The following is a 16,140-nucleotide window of genomic DNA, read 5'->3' as shown; positions in this document are numbered from 1 at the left end:
GAAAGCCCAGAGATAAACCCACACACCTATGGTCAACTAATCTATGACAAAGGAGGCAAGGATATACAATGGAGAAAAGACAGTCTCTTCAATAAGTGGTGCTGGGAAAACTGGACACCTACATGTAAAAGAATGAAATTAGAGGGGCTTCCCTGGTGGCGCAGTGGTTGAGAATCCTCCTACCAACGCAGGGGACACGGGTTTGTGCCTTGGTCCAGGAAGATCCCACATGCCATGCAGTAACTAAGCCAGTGTGCCGCAACTACTGAGCCTGTGCTCTAGAGCCTGTGAGCCGCAACTACTGAAGCCCACGTGCGTAGCGCCCGTGCTCTGCAACAAGAAGCTACTGCAATGAGAAGCCCACACACCGCAACGAAGAGTAGCCCCTGCTCACTGCAACTTGAGAAAGCCTGCTCGCAGCAACTAAGACCCAACACAGCCAAAAATAAATAAATTAAATAAATAAATTTAAAAAAATGAAATTAGAACACTCCCTAACACCATACACAAAAATAAACTCAAAATGGATTAGAGACCTAAATGTAAGGCCAAATACTATAAAACTATTAGAGGAAAACATAGGAAGAACATTCTTTGACATAAATCACAGCAATACCTTTTTTGATCCGCCTCCTACAGTGATGGAAATAAAAACAAAAATAAACAAATGGGACCTAATGAAACTTAAAAGCTTTTGCACAGCAAAGGAAAGCATAAATAAGACTAAAAGACATCCCTCAGAATGGGAGAAAACATTTGCACACGAATCAACGGACAAAGGATTAATCTCCAAAATATATAAACAGCTCATGCAGCTCAATATTAGAAAAACAAACAACCCAATCTAAAAATGGGCAGAAGACCTAAATAGACCTTTCTCCAAAGAAGACATACAGATGGTCAAGAAGCACATGAAAAGCTGCTCAACATCACTAATAATCAGAGAAATGCAAATCAAAACTGCAATGAGGTATCACCTCACACCAGTTAGAATGGGCATCATCAGAAAATCTACAAACAGCAAATGCTGGAGAGGGTGTGGAGAAAAGGGAACCCTCTTGCACTGTTGGTGGGAACATAAATTGATCCAGCCACTATGGAGAACAGTATGGAGGTTCCTTAAAAAACTAAAAATAGAATTACCATATGATCCAGCAATCCCACTACTGGGCATATACCCAGAGAAAACCATAATTCAAAAAGACACATGCACCCAATGTTCACTGCAGCACTATTTACAATAGCCAGGTCATGGAAGCAACCTAAATGACCATCAACAGAGAAATGGATAAAAAAGCTTTGGTACATATATACAATGGAATATTACTCAGACATGAAAAGGAACGAAATTGGGTCATTTGTTGAGACGTGGATGTATATAGAGAGTGCATACAGAGTGAAGTAAGTCAGAAAGAGAAAAACAAATATTGTATATTAACTCATATATGTGGAACCTAGAAAAATGGTACAGATGAACCGGTTTGCAGGGCAGAAATTGAGACACAGATGTAGAGAACAAACGTATGGACACCAAGGGGGGAAAGCGGTGGGGGGTGGGGTGGGGGTGTGATGAATTGGGCCATTGGGATTGACATGTAGACACTGATGTGTATAAAATTGATGACTAATAAGGACCTGCTGTATAAAAAAAAAATAAAATTTAAAAATTAAAAAAAAAGCTTTTGCTTATATACACAAGTTATTTTTTTTCCTTAGAATTTGAATCTCTAAAACATTATGGTGATAATTATTATATAACAACCCCAAATAGTTAAAAGCCTTCCTAAAGTGGCTTATCATAATTCTTTCACATATTTTAGTGAGGGAATTTATTTTTAAAAATCTTAATAATAAAATCAAGTATGCAGTTATAAATGAGATCAAGATAGGTTGATAAGTTACAACAAATATATTTTTTCTGTGTAATGCATTTGCATCTATAGATATGAATTAAAATAGCCACTACCTTATTAGAACTTGAGAGAAATACGAAATGAGGTTTATTTTCTTAACGTTCAGAATTTATTTTCTTATTATAACTATAGAAGCATGATTGTGACATTATCCAAATGAATTGTTCAGTACTTTTACTGATGTAGTAGCTATGTGCTTGAAATATTTTGCAAAAATTCTTGTTAACAACTCTTATTTTTGCTCATTTTACTTATTTTCATCCAATAAAGCCATGTGAACCAATTAAAAAAAAAAAAGAAATGAATTCATTTAAAAAGCCAACTCAAAATTTCCCTAATGCAACCTGCCCACTCTCATTTATCTTGTAATGCATTCTGACCTGTTTTATGTGGAAACCTATCCTCCAACATTTTGGGGGAAGCTTCGATTTCTTTCCTTCAATGGCACAAGCCATTGTTCTTGAGGCACATGTATTGAGTTTTTACACACTTTTGCCATCTTGCAAAATATTTTTTGATAGTGACTCTATCCAGTTAAAATGTTAAGCTATATACCCTTCTGTCTACGTCTTCTTCTGAGCATTAACACTGTTATCTGTGAACTTTATACACCATCATTAGGTCACTGTTGGAAACATAAACAACAATGGGCATGGAACTGACTCTAGTTGTGGTAACAAAGTCCCAGGTAACAGTGATGCCCTGGCAGGCACCCCGAGTCAGGAGCATAATGGCCCTTTATTAAAACACTTTCACATCTCACTTGATCAGGTACGTGATCCTTATAAAGTTGCTTAACCTTTCTAAGGTTCACTTTCTAAACTACAAGTTAATATTGGTAATTACCTTCTATGGAAGAATTAAAAGAGATAATATAGCTAATACTTAACATAGTACTTGATAGACAGTAATCACTCTAAATTTTAAATACTGAACTTTGTTCAAAAATAAATATTGGGCTTCCCTGGTGGCGCAGTGGTTGAGAGTCTGCCTGCCGATGCAGGGGACACGGGTTCGTGCCCCGGTCCGGGAAGATCCCACATGCTGCAGAGCGGCCGGGCCCATGAGCTATGGCCGCTGAGCCGGCGCGTCCAGAGCCTGTGCTCCACAACAGGAGAGGCCACAACAGTGAGAGGACCGTGTACCGAAAAAAAAAATTAATACATTTTAAACATGCTTAAAATGTCCCTGATACCTGAGATCACAACTGCCAGAAATTAGTAAAATTAAATATTAAAGAGATAAGCAATCTTATTTTCTGAAACTTCTTCAGGCATCTTTCTTAGCAAAGAAAAACTAAATAATACATTAAACTGGAAATGTTATAAAACTCTGAAAATGAGAAAGAACTTCAAATGTGCCAAGGCTGGGTAATAAAAAGTCCAAATTTTAGGCAATAATAATATTAAATTTAAGTAAAATTCAAGATAGATACTGGCACTATTTTCCCACAGCAGTAAAGAAAACTATACTGCAAATTACCTGGAGTTGACAGAAGGTGTACTGAATTTGGGACATGGAGTTCATATACAAAGAGAAACAACAGCTTACAAATGAGTGCTCATAATGACAACTAACCAGAGATTTAAACATTATCATCACCTGGCTGTAGAAAAAGTAGCCATTGTCCAGGAGGAAGAAATTTTCCTCTATCCTCCTAGGTTCTCTGGCTGGTCTAAGAATTAAATTGACATGAGACAGATTAAGAGGAGAAAATCAAACCAAAGTTTAATAACATGTAAACATGAAAGAGACCCAGAAAAATCAAGTAACTCCCCAAAATGGCTGAAAACCTCACCCTAAATACCATCTTCACCTAAAGACAAAGGAGGATTTTGGGGTAGGAGTTGGGACTTCAAATGTGAGGAAGGCATGAAGGTGGAAAAGCAAATGTTTGGGAAACAAATGTTTGCTAGGCCTTGCAGAGACAATAGGACACAGAGTGGACTCTAAATTTCCAAGAGTTTCGCCCACCACACCTAGCCTGTGTTCTTTACAGATATTTCTGGTGATAGCTCTATTCCTGTTATAGGCCCTCTATCTAAATTCTTCAGGCAGTTAGGGTCAAGGTCAAAGGTGCTTCCAGAGGCTTTTTGGCCTTGATTGTTTTCAGCTTGAAACTGCATGCCAGGAACATTTTGGGGTAGCTAATTTTGTTCCCCTGCACCATCATCAATGTAACTATTGCACTGAATACCAGTTTTCCATTTATCGAAATTATCTTCTTTCTTTTTTAAAGATATACGAGGTTTAAAATATTCTGTTCAAACTGGAGAATTGGTTAAAGTCTTATAGGGGAACAAAACTTGCCATCCCAAAATGTCTTTCTGGCATGAAAATTATTTTTGAGCTGAAACCAATCAAGGCCCAAAAGGATGAAACTTGACCTTCCCCCAGCTACCTAAAAAAATGTCAGTAGAGGATCTGTTCCTGGAAGGGACCTATCACCATAGATTAATTATAGTATGAACTATGTATGCTGACAGGGAGGAACCTAGCGAAGTTTGTTAAAAATTCCTTTGTGTCCTATTGTCTCTGCATGGCCTAGCAAACATTTACCAAACATTTGCTTTTCTATCTCCTTGTCAATTGCCTCTCCTTCTTTGAGGTGCCAAACCACTATCCCCAACATCCTCCTTAGTCTTTAGCAAAAGATGGTATTTAAGGTGAGGGTTTCAGCCATTTTGGTGAGTTATTCACAGTTTTTCTGGGTCTCTCCCATATATATGTGTTAGTAAACTTTAGTTTTTCTCCTGTTAATCTGTCAATAATCTCATGTCAATTTAGTTCTTAGACCAGCCAGAAGAAACTAGGTTAGAGGAAAATTTCTTCCTCCCCAAGAGTCTCTTAAGAATTTTTTTAAATGGATATATCTGGATATATCTAGTATAGTAAATGACAAATGGAGGAGGTGAAATGAGAAGGAATTCTAATTAGATATAGATAGCAAGGAGCCTGTGGAAAATTGAAAAGTGGTTTTGTCTCCCCACCCCAAAAAACAAAGGCAGTAACAGGTTAGCTAAAAGCTTCCTCTAGCTCACACTAGGGCTACCTAAATCAGCATGCATTTGGCAAGCAGTTATTAATGAGGCTCCTACCTCACCTATTTCTATCAAAACACTTTAGCTGAGGTGTATATTGAAATTATTTGTTCACTCCTCTTTCTCCCCAACACAAAACTTTTAATGAATCATTAAGAGTCTTATAGTCAAGAACCTTGTTCCATTTATTTTTGTTATAGTCCTGAAACCTAGAATAATGCCTAGCATACAGAAGTATGCAATGTGGCTATTCTGCATTTATTTAACCAATGACATCTCAATTTCACCTTTACAGCTTAGACTTTTTTTTTTTTTTTTTTTTTGGTGGTACACAGGCCTCTACTGTTGCGGCCTCTCCCGTTGTGGAGCACAGGCTCTGGACACGCAGGCTCAGCGGCCATGGCTCACGGGCCCAGCCGCTCCGCGGCATGTGAGATCTTCCCAGACCAGGGCATGACCCGTGTCCCCTGCATCGGCAGGCGGATTCTCAACCACTGTGCCACCAGGGAAGCCCTTAGACGACTTTTAATAACATTACTGATGTGAGAAATTTTCTTCTAGAAACCTGATAGTTCTTATAGACGTTGTCATGTTTTAAAAATTTTGTGTCTTCATTTCTGTGAAGATCTATAATGAAATTAATAAAAGCTGAGTCTGGATCATCTGGATGCTACCTTACTCCTTAATACTGTCCTATGATTTCAGTGTTTTTGACTGGGTTGGTATCAAACAGCAAAGCTACTTTAATTGTTACAGGCTAATACTAACAGAAGCAGAGTACCTTGAAAATTACATTACAGCATCTGGAATAAATGGAGGTTATGAAGCAGTTCAAGTAGAAGAAAGTAGTGTAAGAATATTAGCATGGGACAGGACATTAACAGCACTCTGAATTGAAACTCACACTATATTATCTATACCATATTCACACTAGCAAGTGGCAATTTAGTTTCAGTATTCCTTTTCTGTCACATTAATATTGTTAGGTTAAATTTTGCTAGTTTGTAACATTATTATCTTATAAATCTGTTTGTATTTTACAGTTATGTATGAGTAGATGCATAGTAAGTTAAGATCAGGTTTTATGTTGTACATATTTAAGATTATAAAATGTAATATGTCAACACGGGGGGTTTCATTTCTGTTTAAAACAGTCCTACGTATTGCTCTTGATTGAAAAACACATTTTCAGAATTCCAAAATGTGCTTCAGGGTCTTTAAACACAATGAAATCAGTATTTTTGGAAGTTCACAGACTTCACCAATTTCCCAAGGGAAGTCCAAGATTCCCAAAAGATGAGAAATCAGTTTTGGAATAAGTAATTTGAAAATTTGGTACTTACTGGGAAAGCACCATCTCCTAATCTCTTAAGGTTCAAGGGAGGATGCTATCATTGAATTTTTCATGATTTGGTGAAAAGTTCATAATCAACTTCTGTTAAAGGTTTCACTGCCTTCAGCTAAACACACGTCCTCTGTTCAACTAAGCTAAGCACTTCATTTTCTGCTTATTTTCATCCTGGACTTCCCATTTATTATCTACCTTGTTAGACAAATACCATTCTACCCTTCAAGAGTTAAGCAATTAGAAGCTTACAATATCGTAGGTACAGATAAACCTTTCTTAGTTCTATTTATTTAAATAATGTTTTGTTATCAATATATTTCCTACTGATACCCACCACTTGAGCAGAGAACCTATTTGATCAATCTTTGATTCAAAACTGCTACCCTTAATAAATCATGTATCAAATGGTATCAACCATCACAGGGAGTTTATTTAATGGGCTTGGTGCTTTTTAATAGGAAACCTAGCCCCACTTTTCTTCATTTCCTAACAGGCATTACTGGAATTCCAATGTCATCTATGCATCACTGCCTCCAAATGAAGAGTATACTTCTATCCTTCTTGTAAGAAAATTCTCAAAGAACTGGATTACTACTTAATTACAAGGCATAAAAGACTCAGTATCTAACTATGAAACCATTACTATGCTTTGCAAGTTCAAAGAGGAATGTATTTTGAAAAGAGGCTATCAACGTTTTAAGAAAATTTATCCTCATACCAAAGGGTGGCTTTTTTAAACTTAATATCTGTAAATTAAACTTTTTTGTGGGATCTTCCCGGACCAGGGCTCAAACCCATGTCCCCTGCATTGGCAGGTGGACTCTCAACGACTGTGCCACCAGGGAAGCCCCTGTAAATTAAACTTTTAAGAATTTTTAAAACGCACTTCACGAGATTAAAAGAAAAATGTTAAAAAAATTCAGGGAATGTGGTCTTATTCAAATCTATTACATTAAATAGTCAAGGAGCAAAGTGTACGTAAAACAAACTAAATGTTGACTGTAACTACCTTCTTTTGTCCCTGCCTTGCAATATAAAGGGAATAAGAGGTGTTAATTAAATTTTCCTGTTATTTGCATAAGTGACATGAAAATATTTTTTGAATTGTAGTTGAAGACCTTTGTAGTTCTTGGATTAAAGAGACTAGATACTGCCAAAATTAACAGTATTTAGTGGTAGAGTTTTTTTTTTTTTAATTTCCCTTCTGTCTATTTAATAATTAAATGCAACCAATCTCAAAACTGTACTTATTCCATTTTTTACACTGCTGCTTATTCCTTCTATTTGACTCTCTCCTGTAATCTCTCCTCTAAACCAGACTCTAATTTTTTGAAAATCCCACACAATTCTCAAATTCAAAAATTCCCTGCTACTCTACTCCCCAGTAAGTTTCCCAGTCTCAATTTTTTTTGTATATAACCTGGTATTTTATTTTTTTCCCCAGAATGCCTTTATTTCTTACATGAATGTTATATCTTTCCTGTTGCCCTACCACAAAACCTAGAAAAAAAGAAGGCTGTGAATAACTATTTATTGATACAATGGAACTTATATTTTAGAATAAAAAATGCTCCCTACACCTACACTCCCACTGCTCCCAACACTTATTAGTTTAAACCCTTACGATATACTTGGTTAGAGGTATTTTCATTTACAGTTAAAAAGTAAAGTAATGAGGAAATATTTTTCAAAACTAGTTTTTGAGTAACAAAGTACAATAAGTCATACATAAGTACAGATTGGCATAGACATTCCAGTCATCTGCTAAATGTTTCACATAATTTATTATCACTTCACATTTAATTGTTAAGATGGCTTCTTATAAACAGGGATAACATTAAGCTAACTAATGAAAAGGGGGGCAAAACCATGTCTACTTAGTATCTCTGATTATATAGTCTATTTCCATTCAAGAAAAACAATTATTTAACTGTTATATATTTTCATTTTTCCTACAGTCATTAAAACAAAGTTTTTTTTTCCCCTGAAACACTCTTTTCTTCTAGAGAACTGTTTTAATGTCTGAAGCAGAACAGTTATTAACCCTTTGAAGATGAAAAACAATGGCCTTCAAAAAGCAATTCTAGGGCTTCCCTGGTGGCGCAGTGGTTGAGAGTCCGCCTGCCGATGCAGGGGACACGGGCTCGTGCCCCGGTCCGGGAAGATCCCACATGCCGCGGAGCGGCTAGGTCCGTGAGCCATGGCCGCTGAACCTGCGCGTCCGGAGCCAGTGCTCCGCAATGGGAGAGGCCAAAACGGTGAGAAGCCCGCGTACCGCAAAAAAAAAAAATTACAATCTACAAAAATTAACATTTTCCTTATGATAGGTTTCAGTTAACATAAAGACTGACTTCCTGATACTAAATATTTAAGAAACTTTCAAAAGATCAGATTTTAAATAATGTTAAAAAGAAAATTATTCACATGAAGACAAGTTCTCATTATTTAAACATCTAAAGTAATGATCAATAAAGACTAAAAAAGTACTTATGGATAAAAAGGGCAGGTCTTATGTGCTTGGCTCTCTTCCATATATCAACTGAGAAATACAAGTCAAACTGGTAAGTAATAGTATATCCACAATCTATAGTAAAACTAAGATTTAACAGGAAACAGATTTTTCTGAAACCCTGAGCATAGATTAAAATGACATGAAAAAACCTAGTTCATTTACTTATTTTCAAAGCATTTACTAGGTGCCTACTATGCACAGAGCTTTTTATACTCCTTTCTCTCATGTTCCAGAGAGTAAACAAGCACATATACTACTAAAATAATGAGCCACTCAAAAGAGATTTTAGAGGGCAGTAACTTACAGGAGTTTGGATTTTAGGGTAGAAAAAGTTTTTGAGATATATTATTTTCTTATCTCTAAAATTATTATTACAAATAACAGCTATATAAGCTACATAAGGAAGGCATTCTTATTTCTTTGTGGTGAAATACACAAACAAAACTGTAATAGTTAGCCCACAAGGAATGTTTACTATGTGCTCAGTACCATACAAAATTCTACCATATTAAATCATTCAACCCTCACACCAGGAGAGAGTTCTATTATTATTTATGCATTGAGAAGAAGAGACTGAGACACAGATATATTAGATAACTTGATCGGTCATACAATGGTGGAGGGGCAATTTAAATGCAAAGAATTTGACTTTAGGACATATTAACTCCTATGTGAGATTGTTCCCCAGAATTAAAAAAAGGGAAGTGAATCAACTGTACATAAAATTAAAGAATGATAAAGAAGATCAGGATAGGAGATGTACTGAAAGCAATGTTCAATTAGGATAAAAATGACTATTTTTCTTTGTTGTGAGCTTTCTGACAAAAGGCTCAAAGGGTATTACTCTGAAGTGCCACCACAGACAAAAAAGCTACCACTCTTCTCACTATATAAATAGATAAGCCCAGGTTAACAAGGCCATCTTTATGATCTACAAAAAACTTTCCATTTACTACAGATACCCAGTTCCTACTTCTCTTTTGTGAATGTTTTTCAATTATTTACATATTAATTTTATATGTTAATTATATCATACAGTCTTTATACCATAAACAAACAGCACATTTTTCAGTTATACTGGTCCTTTTTTCCCCCTCAAATTCTCAAAAATAAAAACAAAACAAAACTTTTTCCAAAGAGTTGAGATAAACTCAAGTCTAATTTCATTTGAGTCCTGCCACAATTGAATTACCCTGAATAAACTTCTTAAAGCTTCCTCAAAGAACAGCAACTCTGAAAAGAATTCACTTTTTTTCCTATCCTGTATCACAGCTTAAATTTTGTAGTTTCTTGCCAAAATAATATATTAATGCATTAATAAGTGAAATATCATTCACCCCAAATATGCTTGTAGAAAACCATAATATTGACAAAGGAATTTCCAGACTTTTGCATTTGTGATAGATACACAACGCCCTCTGCTGCACAAGTTGAGGAAACTTCAACCAAGTTAAAAATACCCACAACCAATTAAAGCATGGGCAAAAAATTTCTGGGAAATCTGAAATTGAGACTTATATTTTGCATTTTTGTACATTACCATTGTACAGATTTTGAAATTCTCTATAAGAGGTGAAACATTTTCCTGCACACATTCCTGAAGTTCTTAGTCTGACCCTTTTCTGTCTCTATATTTACAGGCAGAACAGTGTGTATTTAGGGTGAATCCCCAGAAGACCACAGTGAAATGAAATCTGGGTGTCTCCTTCCTCTCTGTTCCATCTCTCATATCAGGGAACTGGGCACTGACAAATCAGTAGTACTGATTACAATTCCAAACCATGTAAACCTGTCCAAGAAACACACACACACACACACACACACACACACAGACAGACACACACACACGCGCACACACACACACACACACACACACACCTGCCCAAGCTGGAAAATGAGAATAGAAGACAAAAGGTATTTTATTTTGAAGAATGGGAGAAATGCTATTTATCATTAACAAAAGCTCCATCAACACTGAGAGACTGGAGAGTTATATAAGAAAATCTAAAGTTCTAAGTTTTTAATATGTTATGGTCTGTGTTGAAGGCACAAAATATACAGTGGAAGATGCTTCGTAATATTCAAGGCATTTTTAAGTACAAGCATTGAAATCTATTTCCTGCAATGAAAAACCTTCAAAATTCATTTTAAATATGTAATAGTTGTCTAGGGCTTCCCTGGTGGCGCAGTGGTTGAGAGTCCGCCTGCTGATGCAGGGGACACAGGTTCGTGCCCCAGTCTGGGAAGATCCCACATGCCACCGAGCGGCTAGGTCCGTGAGCCATGGCCGCTGAGGCTGCGCATCCAGAGCCTGTGCTCCACAACGGGAGAGACCACAACAGTGAGAGGCCCGCGTACCGCAAAAAAAAAAAAAAAAAAATGTAACAGTTGTCTAAACTATACGAAGTCAAATTATAACATATGTAATTAATATAACTCGAAACTGCTCTGAAATATGGACTGTTAGTAAAAAATGAGTAGACAAACATTTTAAAATAAATCATTATAAATTTCTAGAAGTTGAGAAATGTATTATATACTTCCATTTGTCTTGACATAATTGGTCTTTCCTTATACAATCCAATTTCATTCAAACTAAATCCAAAAATTTAAAACACTTATCCTAGTGAGGAAGATGTAAAATGCTTGTTGTATGATATAAGTGGATGAAATTATTAGAGTAGTTAAGAAGAAATAACTCAAAGAAATGCTGTTTTAAAAGAAAGAGAATGTGCCTCTTATCTAGCACATTTTTAGGTAAGCTTAAAACAAAATTTAGAGCACCCTCTAGTGGAAAACTGGTGACACGAAGCTTAAAACCTGTTTTTGAAATTTAATAATTCAATTTCCATACAAGTATCTATGACCTGGGCCAAAATATATTAGGTAGACCTTTCTTTCCAAATCTTAAAGTATCCCCATCAATACACACAGACACACACAAAACAGAGCAGTTCTCAAAGTCCAACAGAAAATGTTCTATTATTTATCAACTTCCAAAAGAAGAGACAAATAAGATCTGTGAATATAACATTATAGATCTAATGTTACTCTATACATTAAAGAATTCCACTGAGGTTATAATGATTACAATATAAAAACAAATGGAATTATTTTGATAGTCTGATTCTTGTGGTTAAAAGATTCAACTGAAAAAGAGAGCTAAGAAAACAACACAGGAAAACTTTTTCCAAATTATAATTTTTTCCAAGCACAGCATAACGTTTTCTTTTTTTTCTGCGGTACGCGGGCCTCTCACTGCTGTGGCCTCTCCCGTTGAGGAGCACAGGCTACGGACACGCAGGCTCAGTGGCCATGGGTCACAGGCCCAGCTGCTCTGCAGCATGTGGGATCTTCCCGGACCGGGGCACGGACCTGAGTCCCCTGCATCGGCAGGCAGACTCTCAACCACTGTGCCACCAGGGTAGCCCAGCAGCATAACCTTTTATAAATATCTTTTGCTAAATTAGTAAATTTGGCAAGAACCTCCAATGCAATCTGATTATAGTCCTTCAGGCTTTGGTAATTAAAGGGACTGCCTGGCATTGATACAGACATGGTTCCCACATGCAAATTTTACCAGATAATTTTTCACACTAATAATTTAAAACTGAATATATGAAATTCTAGACTACATGAATTAACATGGTTACTATATTAATAATTAGTCAGGCTATACTCAATTTTGGTATCAAAATTTGGAGGAATACTAACAAACTACATAATGTCCTTACCTGAGAGACTATTTTAAGTGTACTTTAAAATCTATTTTCTGTGAAGGGCTGAAGAAACTTGGATTATTTGGCATATGGAAGAAAAGGCTACACAGAAGAACAGAAATATTTATTCATTAATTCAACAATGATTTATCAAACATTTTAGCTAGGTATTGTTCAAGGCTCTGGAGGCACGGTGGCACAGCACATGGACAAGGTCCCTGCTCTCATGGAACCTACATCCGGAATGGGAGAGGATGATGATTAAGAAGTCAACAAGCTCCATGAGGGCTAGGATTTCTGTCCTGTTTATTTTGGTATCCCCAGCACCTAGAACAATACCTAAAATACAGTAGGTGCTCAATAAAAAAAGATACCTTCATCTAGTGATAAGTGCTATAAAGAAAACAAAACAGAATAATAAATAGAGAGTAATGGAGAGGGGTGGGGTGGCAGGTATATAAATATTGTTTGACTGGAGAGTTAGAAAAGGATACTCTAAAAAGATGCCAGGGCTTCCCTGGTGGCGCAGTGGTTGAGAGTCCGCCTGCCGATGCAGGGGACACGGGTTTGTGCCCCGGTCTGGGAAGATCCCACATGCCGCGGAGTGGCTGGGCCTGTGAGCCATGGCCGCTGGGCTTGCGCCTCCAGAGCCTGTGCTCTGCAACAGGAGAGGCCACAACAGTGAGGCCCGCGTATCGCAAAAAAAAAAAAAAAAAAAAAAAAAAAAGATGCCATTCAATCTTAGACTTGCTCACCGAAGTCTTGAAAGATCTGAGAGAAGAGCTTCCCAGGAAGAAGAAACAACAAGGGTACTTGCCCAAGACAGGAGTGATTTTACATTCATACATTTAAACCTGTTAGTGTAGGCAAGCCACAACGGCTACAGTAAAGAGTTCAGATTTTAATCATACAGTTTGGGCAAAAGATATTGGTGGTTTCAAATGGGATAAAAGCAGTGGAAATGAAGAGGGGGTAACCTCATGATTTATTTTGGTGAGCAGTAGATACAATTTGATAATAGATTTAATATGTAAGATGAAGCCAATAGTGCAATTAAAAATGACTCCCAAGTCTGGGGCTTAAACAACTGAGTAGGTGATGTTACTATTTATTAAGATGGGGAAACCAAGTGAGGAGCAGCTTATCAGGCAGGTAGTGGAGGAAGAAAACAACTTTTATGACTAGCTGTATAATATTTAGGATTTCAAGTAAACAGCTAATGAAATGGATTGAAAGAGAGTAAGTTTGGAAGTTGCACAGAGATGGTGTTTAAAGCCGTGGGGCCAAGGAGTTATTAGGAAGAAGAAGGATGAGAATGATTATTCCACATAACTCCAAGGGGAAAAGGTAAATAATTAAAGATAGAGGTTAATGTGAGTTCAGTGTTGTTTGATAAGAGAAAGAACATTTAAACATTCTAATTAGAGCTGTACAGTAAGAGATCGGACTGCTTGCATACATTATGGGCTTCCCACTAAAGGAGGTATTTCGAGAAGTAAGGGCTAGATGACCATCTGTAGGATTTCTACTAAAGCAGTTCTTATAAGGGATGGGAGTTTCCCTGACATGTCCTTCCAAGGTACCATATAAAGGGACTCCCAATTTAAATTCACTTATGCAACTTATTTTCTTATGAAGTAGATTCCAGGGCAAAAATCACTGGCATATAAAATGTATATTTGCTACTAGCCATTATTTGTTACCTGTTTTTGTCAGCAAAAGGTTATCCAGGTGCCTGTCTCCAACTCCAAGAATATATGTAATCACGCAATATCCAGCTGCAATAACCATTGAAAAACAAAAGACAAAAGAATTGTGAAAAACACATGCAAACCAGGTTATACATACAACTGAATACAACAGCAGCTTGTGCTACTTTAATTTCAAATTGATTACTACTCTTTCTGACTTCTTACCTAAATTTTCAAATTAAATGTGTAATCTTTGACTCTATGAAGAGGTTATCACTTGAAACTCAAATTATTATTTGCAACAGAGAAAATATCCTGTAAATTCTGTCAAATTATAAAAGTCACTTTAATCAAAAGTTAAATGAGGTTTCAGAAACCTTAATTATAACATGTGTCTATCGTTTCTCATTTCAAAGTAGATATGTTAAGAATGACAGTGAAAATAAAAGTGTCTGCAGAAACACACATAATGAAGTCAACCATCCAACAACCATCTTATCTACACTATAACAAAAGTAAGTGTAGAATTAAAAAAAAAAATCTTTAGAGAAACAATCTTGAAGTGCCAACAGATAGAAAAACAAATGAATTCACGTGAGTGGTAAAGGCATGTATGAAGTTCACAGCATAATCCTCTAAATTAAGAAAAATTACCTGAGCAGGACAAGGGGCAGAGTCACTGTCTCTACCTTTATTCTCTTTTTCTTTCTCTTCTAAAGTCTGGAAACCTGGCGCATGATGAAAGTGCTCAAAAAATTTAAGCAAACAACACCTGTTTGAAGCCTTTTTTTTTTTGTTCTGTTTCTTGCATTAGTAACTTAAGAACAAATGCAACTTGCAAACATACATATGACTATGCCAGTATTTACAAACACATGTTTATTTCAGACAGTATGTAGAAAAAAGATCGGACAACCTGTTAATAACCAAATTAATCCTGTCTAAATTCGATTAATATTAAAGTTCATTTGATTCAGGTTCTGAAGGCCATTCTGGAAGTCCAAAAGTGGCTTAAGCAATGACATCCATCATCAGATTAATCTTCAATTATAATTATAAACAAAGTTACAATTTATTGAAGGCTAGATTCTTAGCTAGGCACATTACATTCATCATGTCTAACCCTTTTAATGATGTCAGTTAAGTATTATAACCATCCTTCAAATGAAAAAACCTAAGGGTCCGGAAGTTAACAGGACTGTTGAAGGTCACTGGGCTGGGGTTTAAACCGAAGTTAAGACTCTAACATCACTGCTTACGCCACTTTTGCACTGTATTCTGTGTAACTCCTCCTTCCCAAAGTGGCTATTTTGATGGATGCAACATTCAACAAGATATTTAAGCTCAAGTATATTTGTTTAGAATAACTCACCATACCCTGATTTTAGATAAAATTATATATTATATATATTTCAAAATATATCCATATGTAGAGAATGAATGAAAGATAGCATACTATCATTCAAAAAAATGCTTCTAATCATATTACTGGTCTACTAATAATTTTCACTTAACTGTAACAAATCAGTTACAGTTGACTAAACAAATCAGTTATTCTCAAAATATAGTCTGTAGTGTGACAAGGACTACTAGTTTGCCAAGAACACAATATCCTATGTACACTTCTTCCTTAAAAGAAGACCAAACTAAGATTTCTGGGGCAAGACTGTACCTACATAAAAGACTACATTTCCCAGCCTCACTTGAAGTTAGGCCTGTCCAGTAAGCAAATGTAGTTTTATGGTGAGCATTTTTATAGAGGGAGCGGACCAAGAGAATCAGAGACCTTGGTTGACACTAAAAATCCCTGAAGAGTTAAAACAACAACAGTAATGGCTTACATCTGGGCTTCTTACAAAAAAAGAAAATAACTGTTACGTGTGTAAACCACCATAGTTAGATTATGTTAACTGATG

At 36.3% G+C, this 16,140-nt stretch overlaps 1 protein-coding gene across 2 annotated transcripts in view; it reads right to left on the bottom strand.

The window, feature by feature from the left end:
* Nucleotides 1–16,140, bottom strand: part of PIK3C3 (phosphatidylinositol 3-kinase catalytic subunit type 3) — a 161,886-nt gene that overhangs the window by 24,392 nt on the left and 121,354 nt on the right. For both annotated transcript variants that reach the window (XM_007464169.1, XM_007464170.1), the window contains one exon: nucleotides 14,237–14,311. In XM_007464169.1, coding sequence (XP_007464231.1) covers nucleotides 14,237–14,311 — 75 coding nt within the window. The remainder of the gene's footprint in view (nucleotides 1–14,236; nucleotides 14,312–16,140) is intronic.

This window comes from Lipotes vexillifer, unplaced genomic scaffold, assembly GCF_000442215.2.
Source record: "Lipotes vexillifer unplaced genomic scaffold, Lipotes_vexillifer_v1.1 scaffold235, whole genome shotgun sequence".
Taxonomy (NCBI): domain Eukaryota; kingdom Metazoa; phylum Chordata; class Mammalia; order Artiodactyla; family Lipotidae; genus Lipotes; species Lipotes vexillifer.
This window is presented reverse-complemented; position numbering and strand designations above follow the sequence as displayed.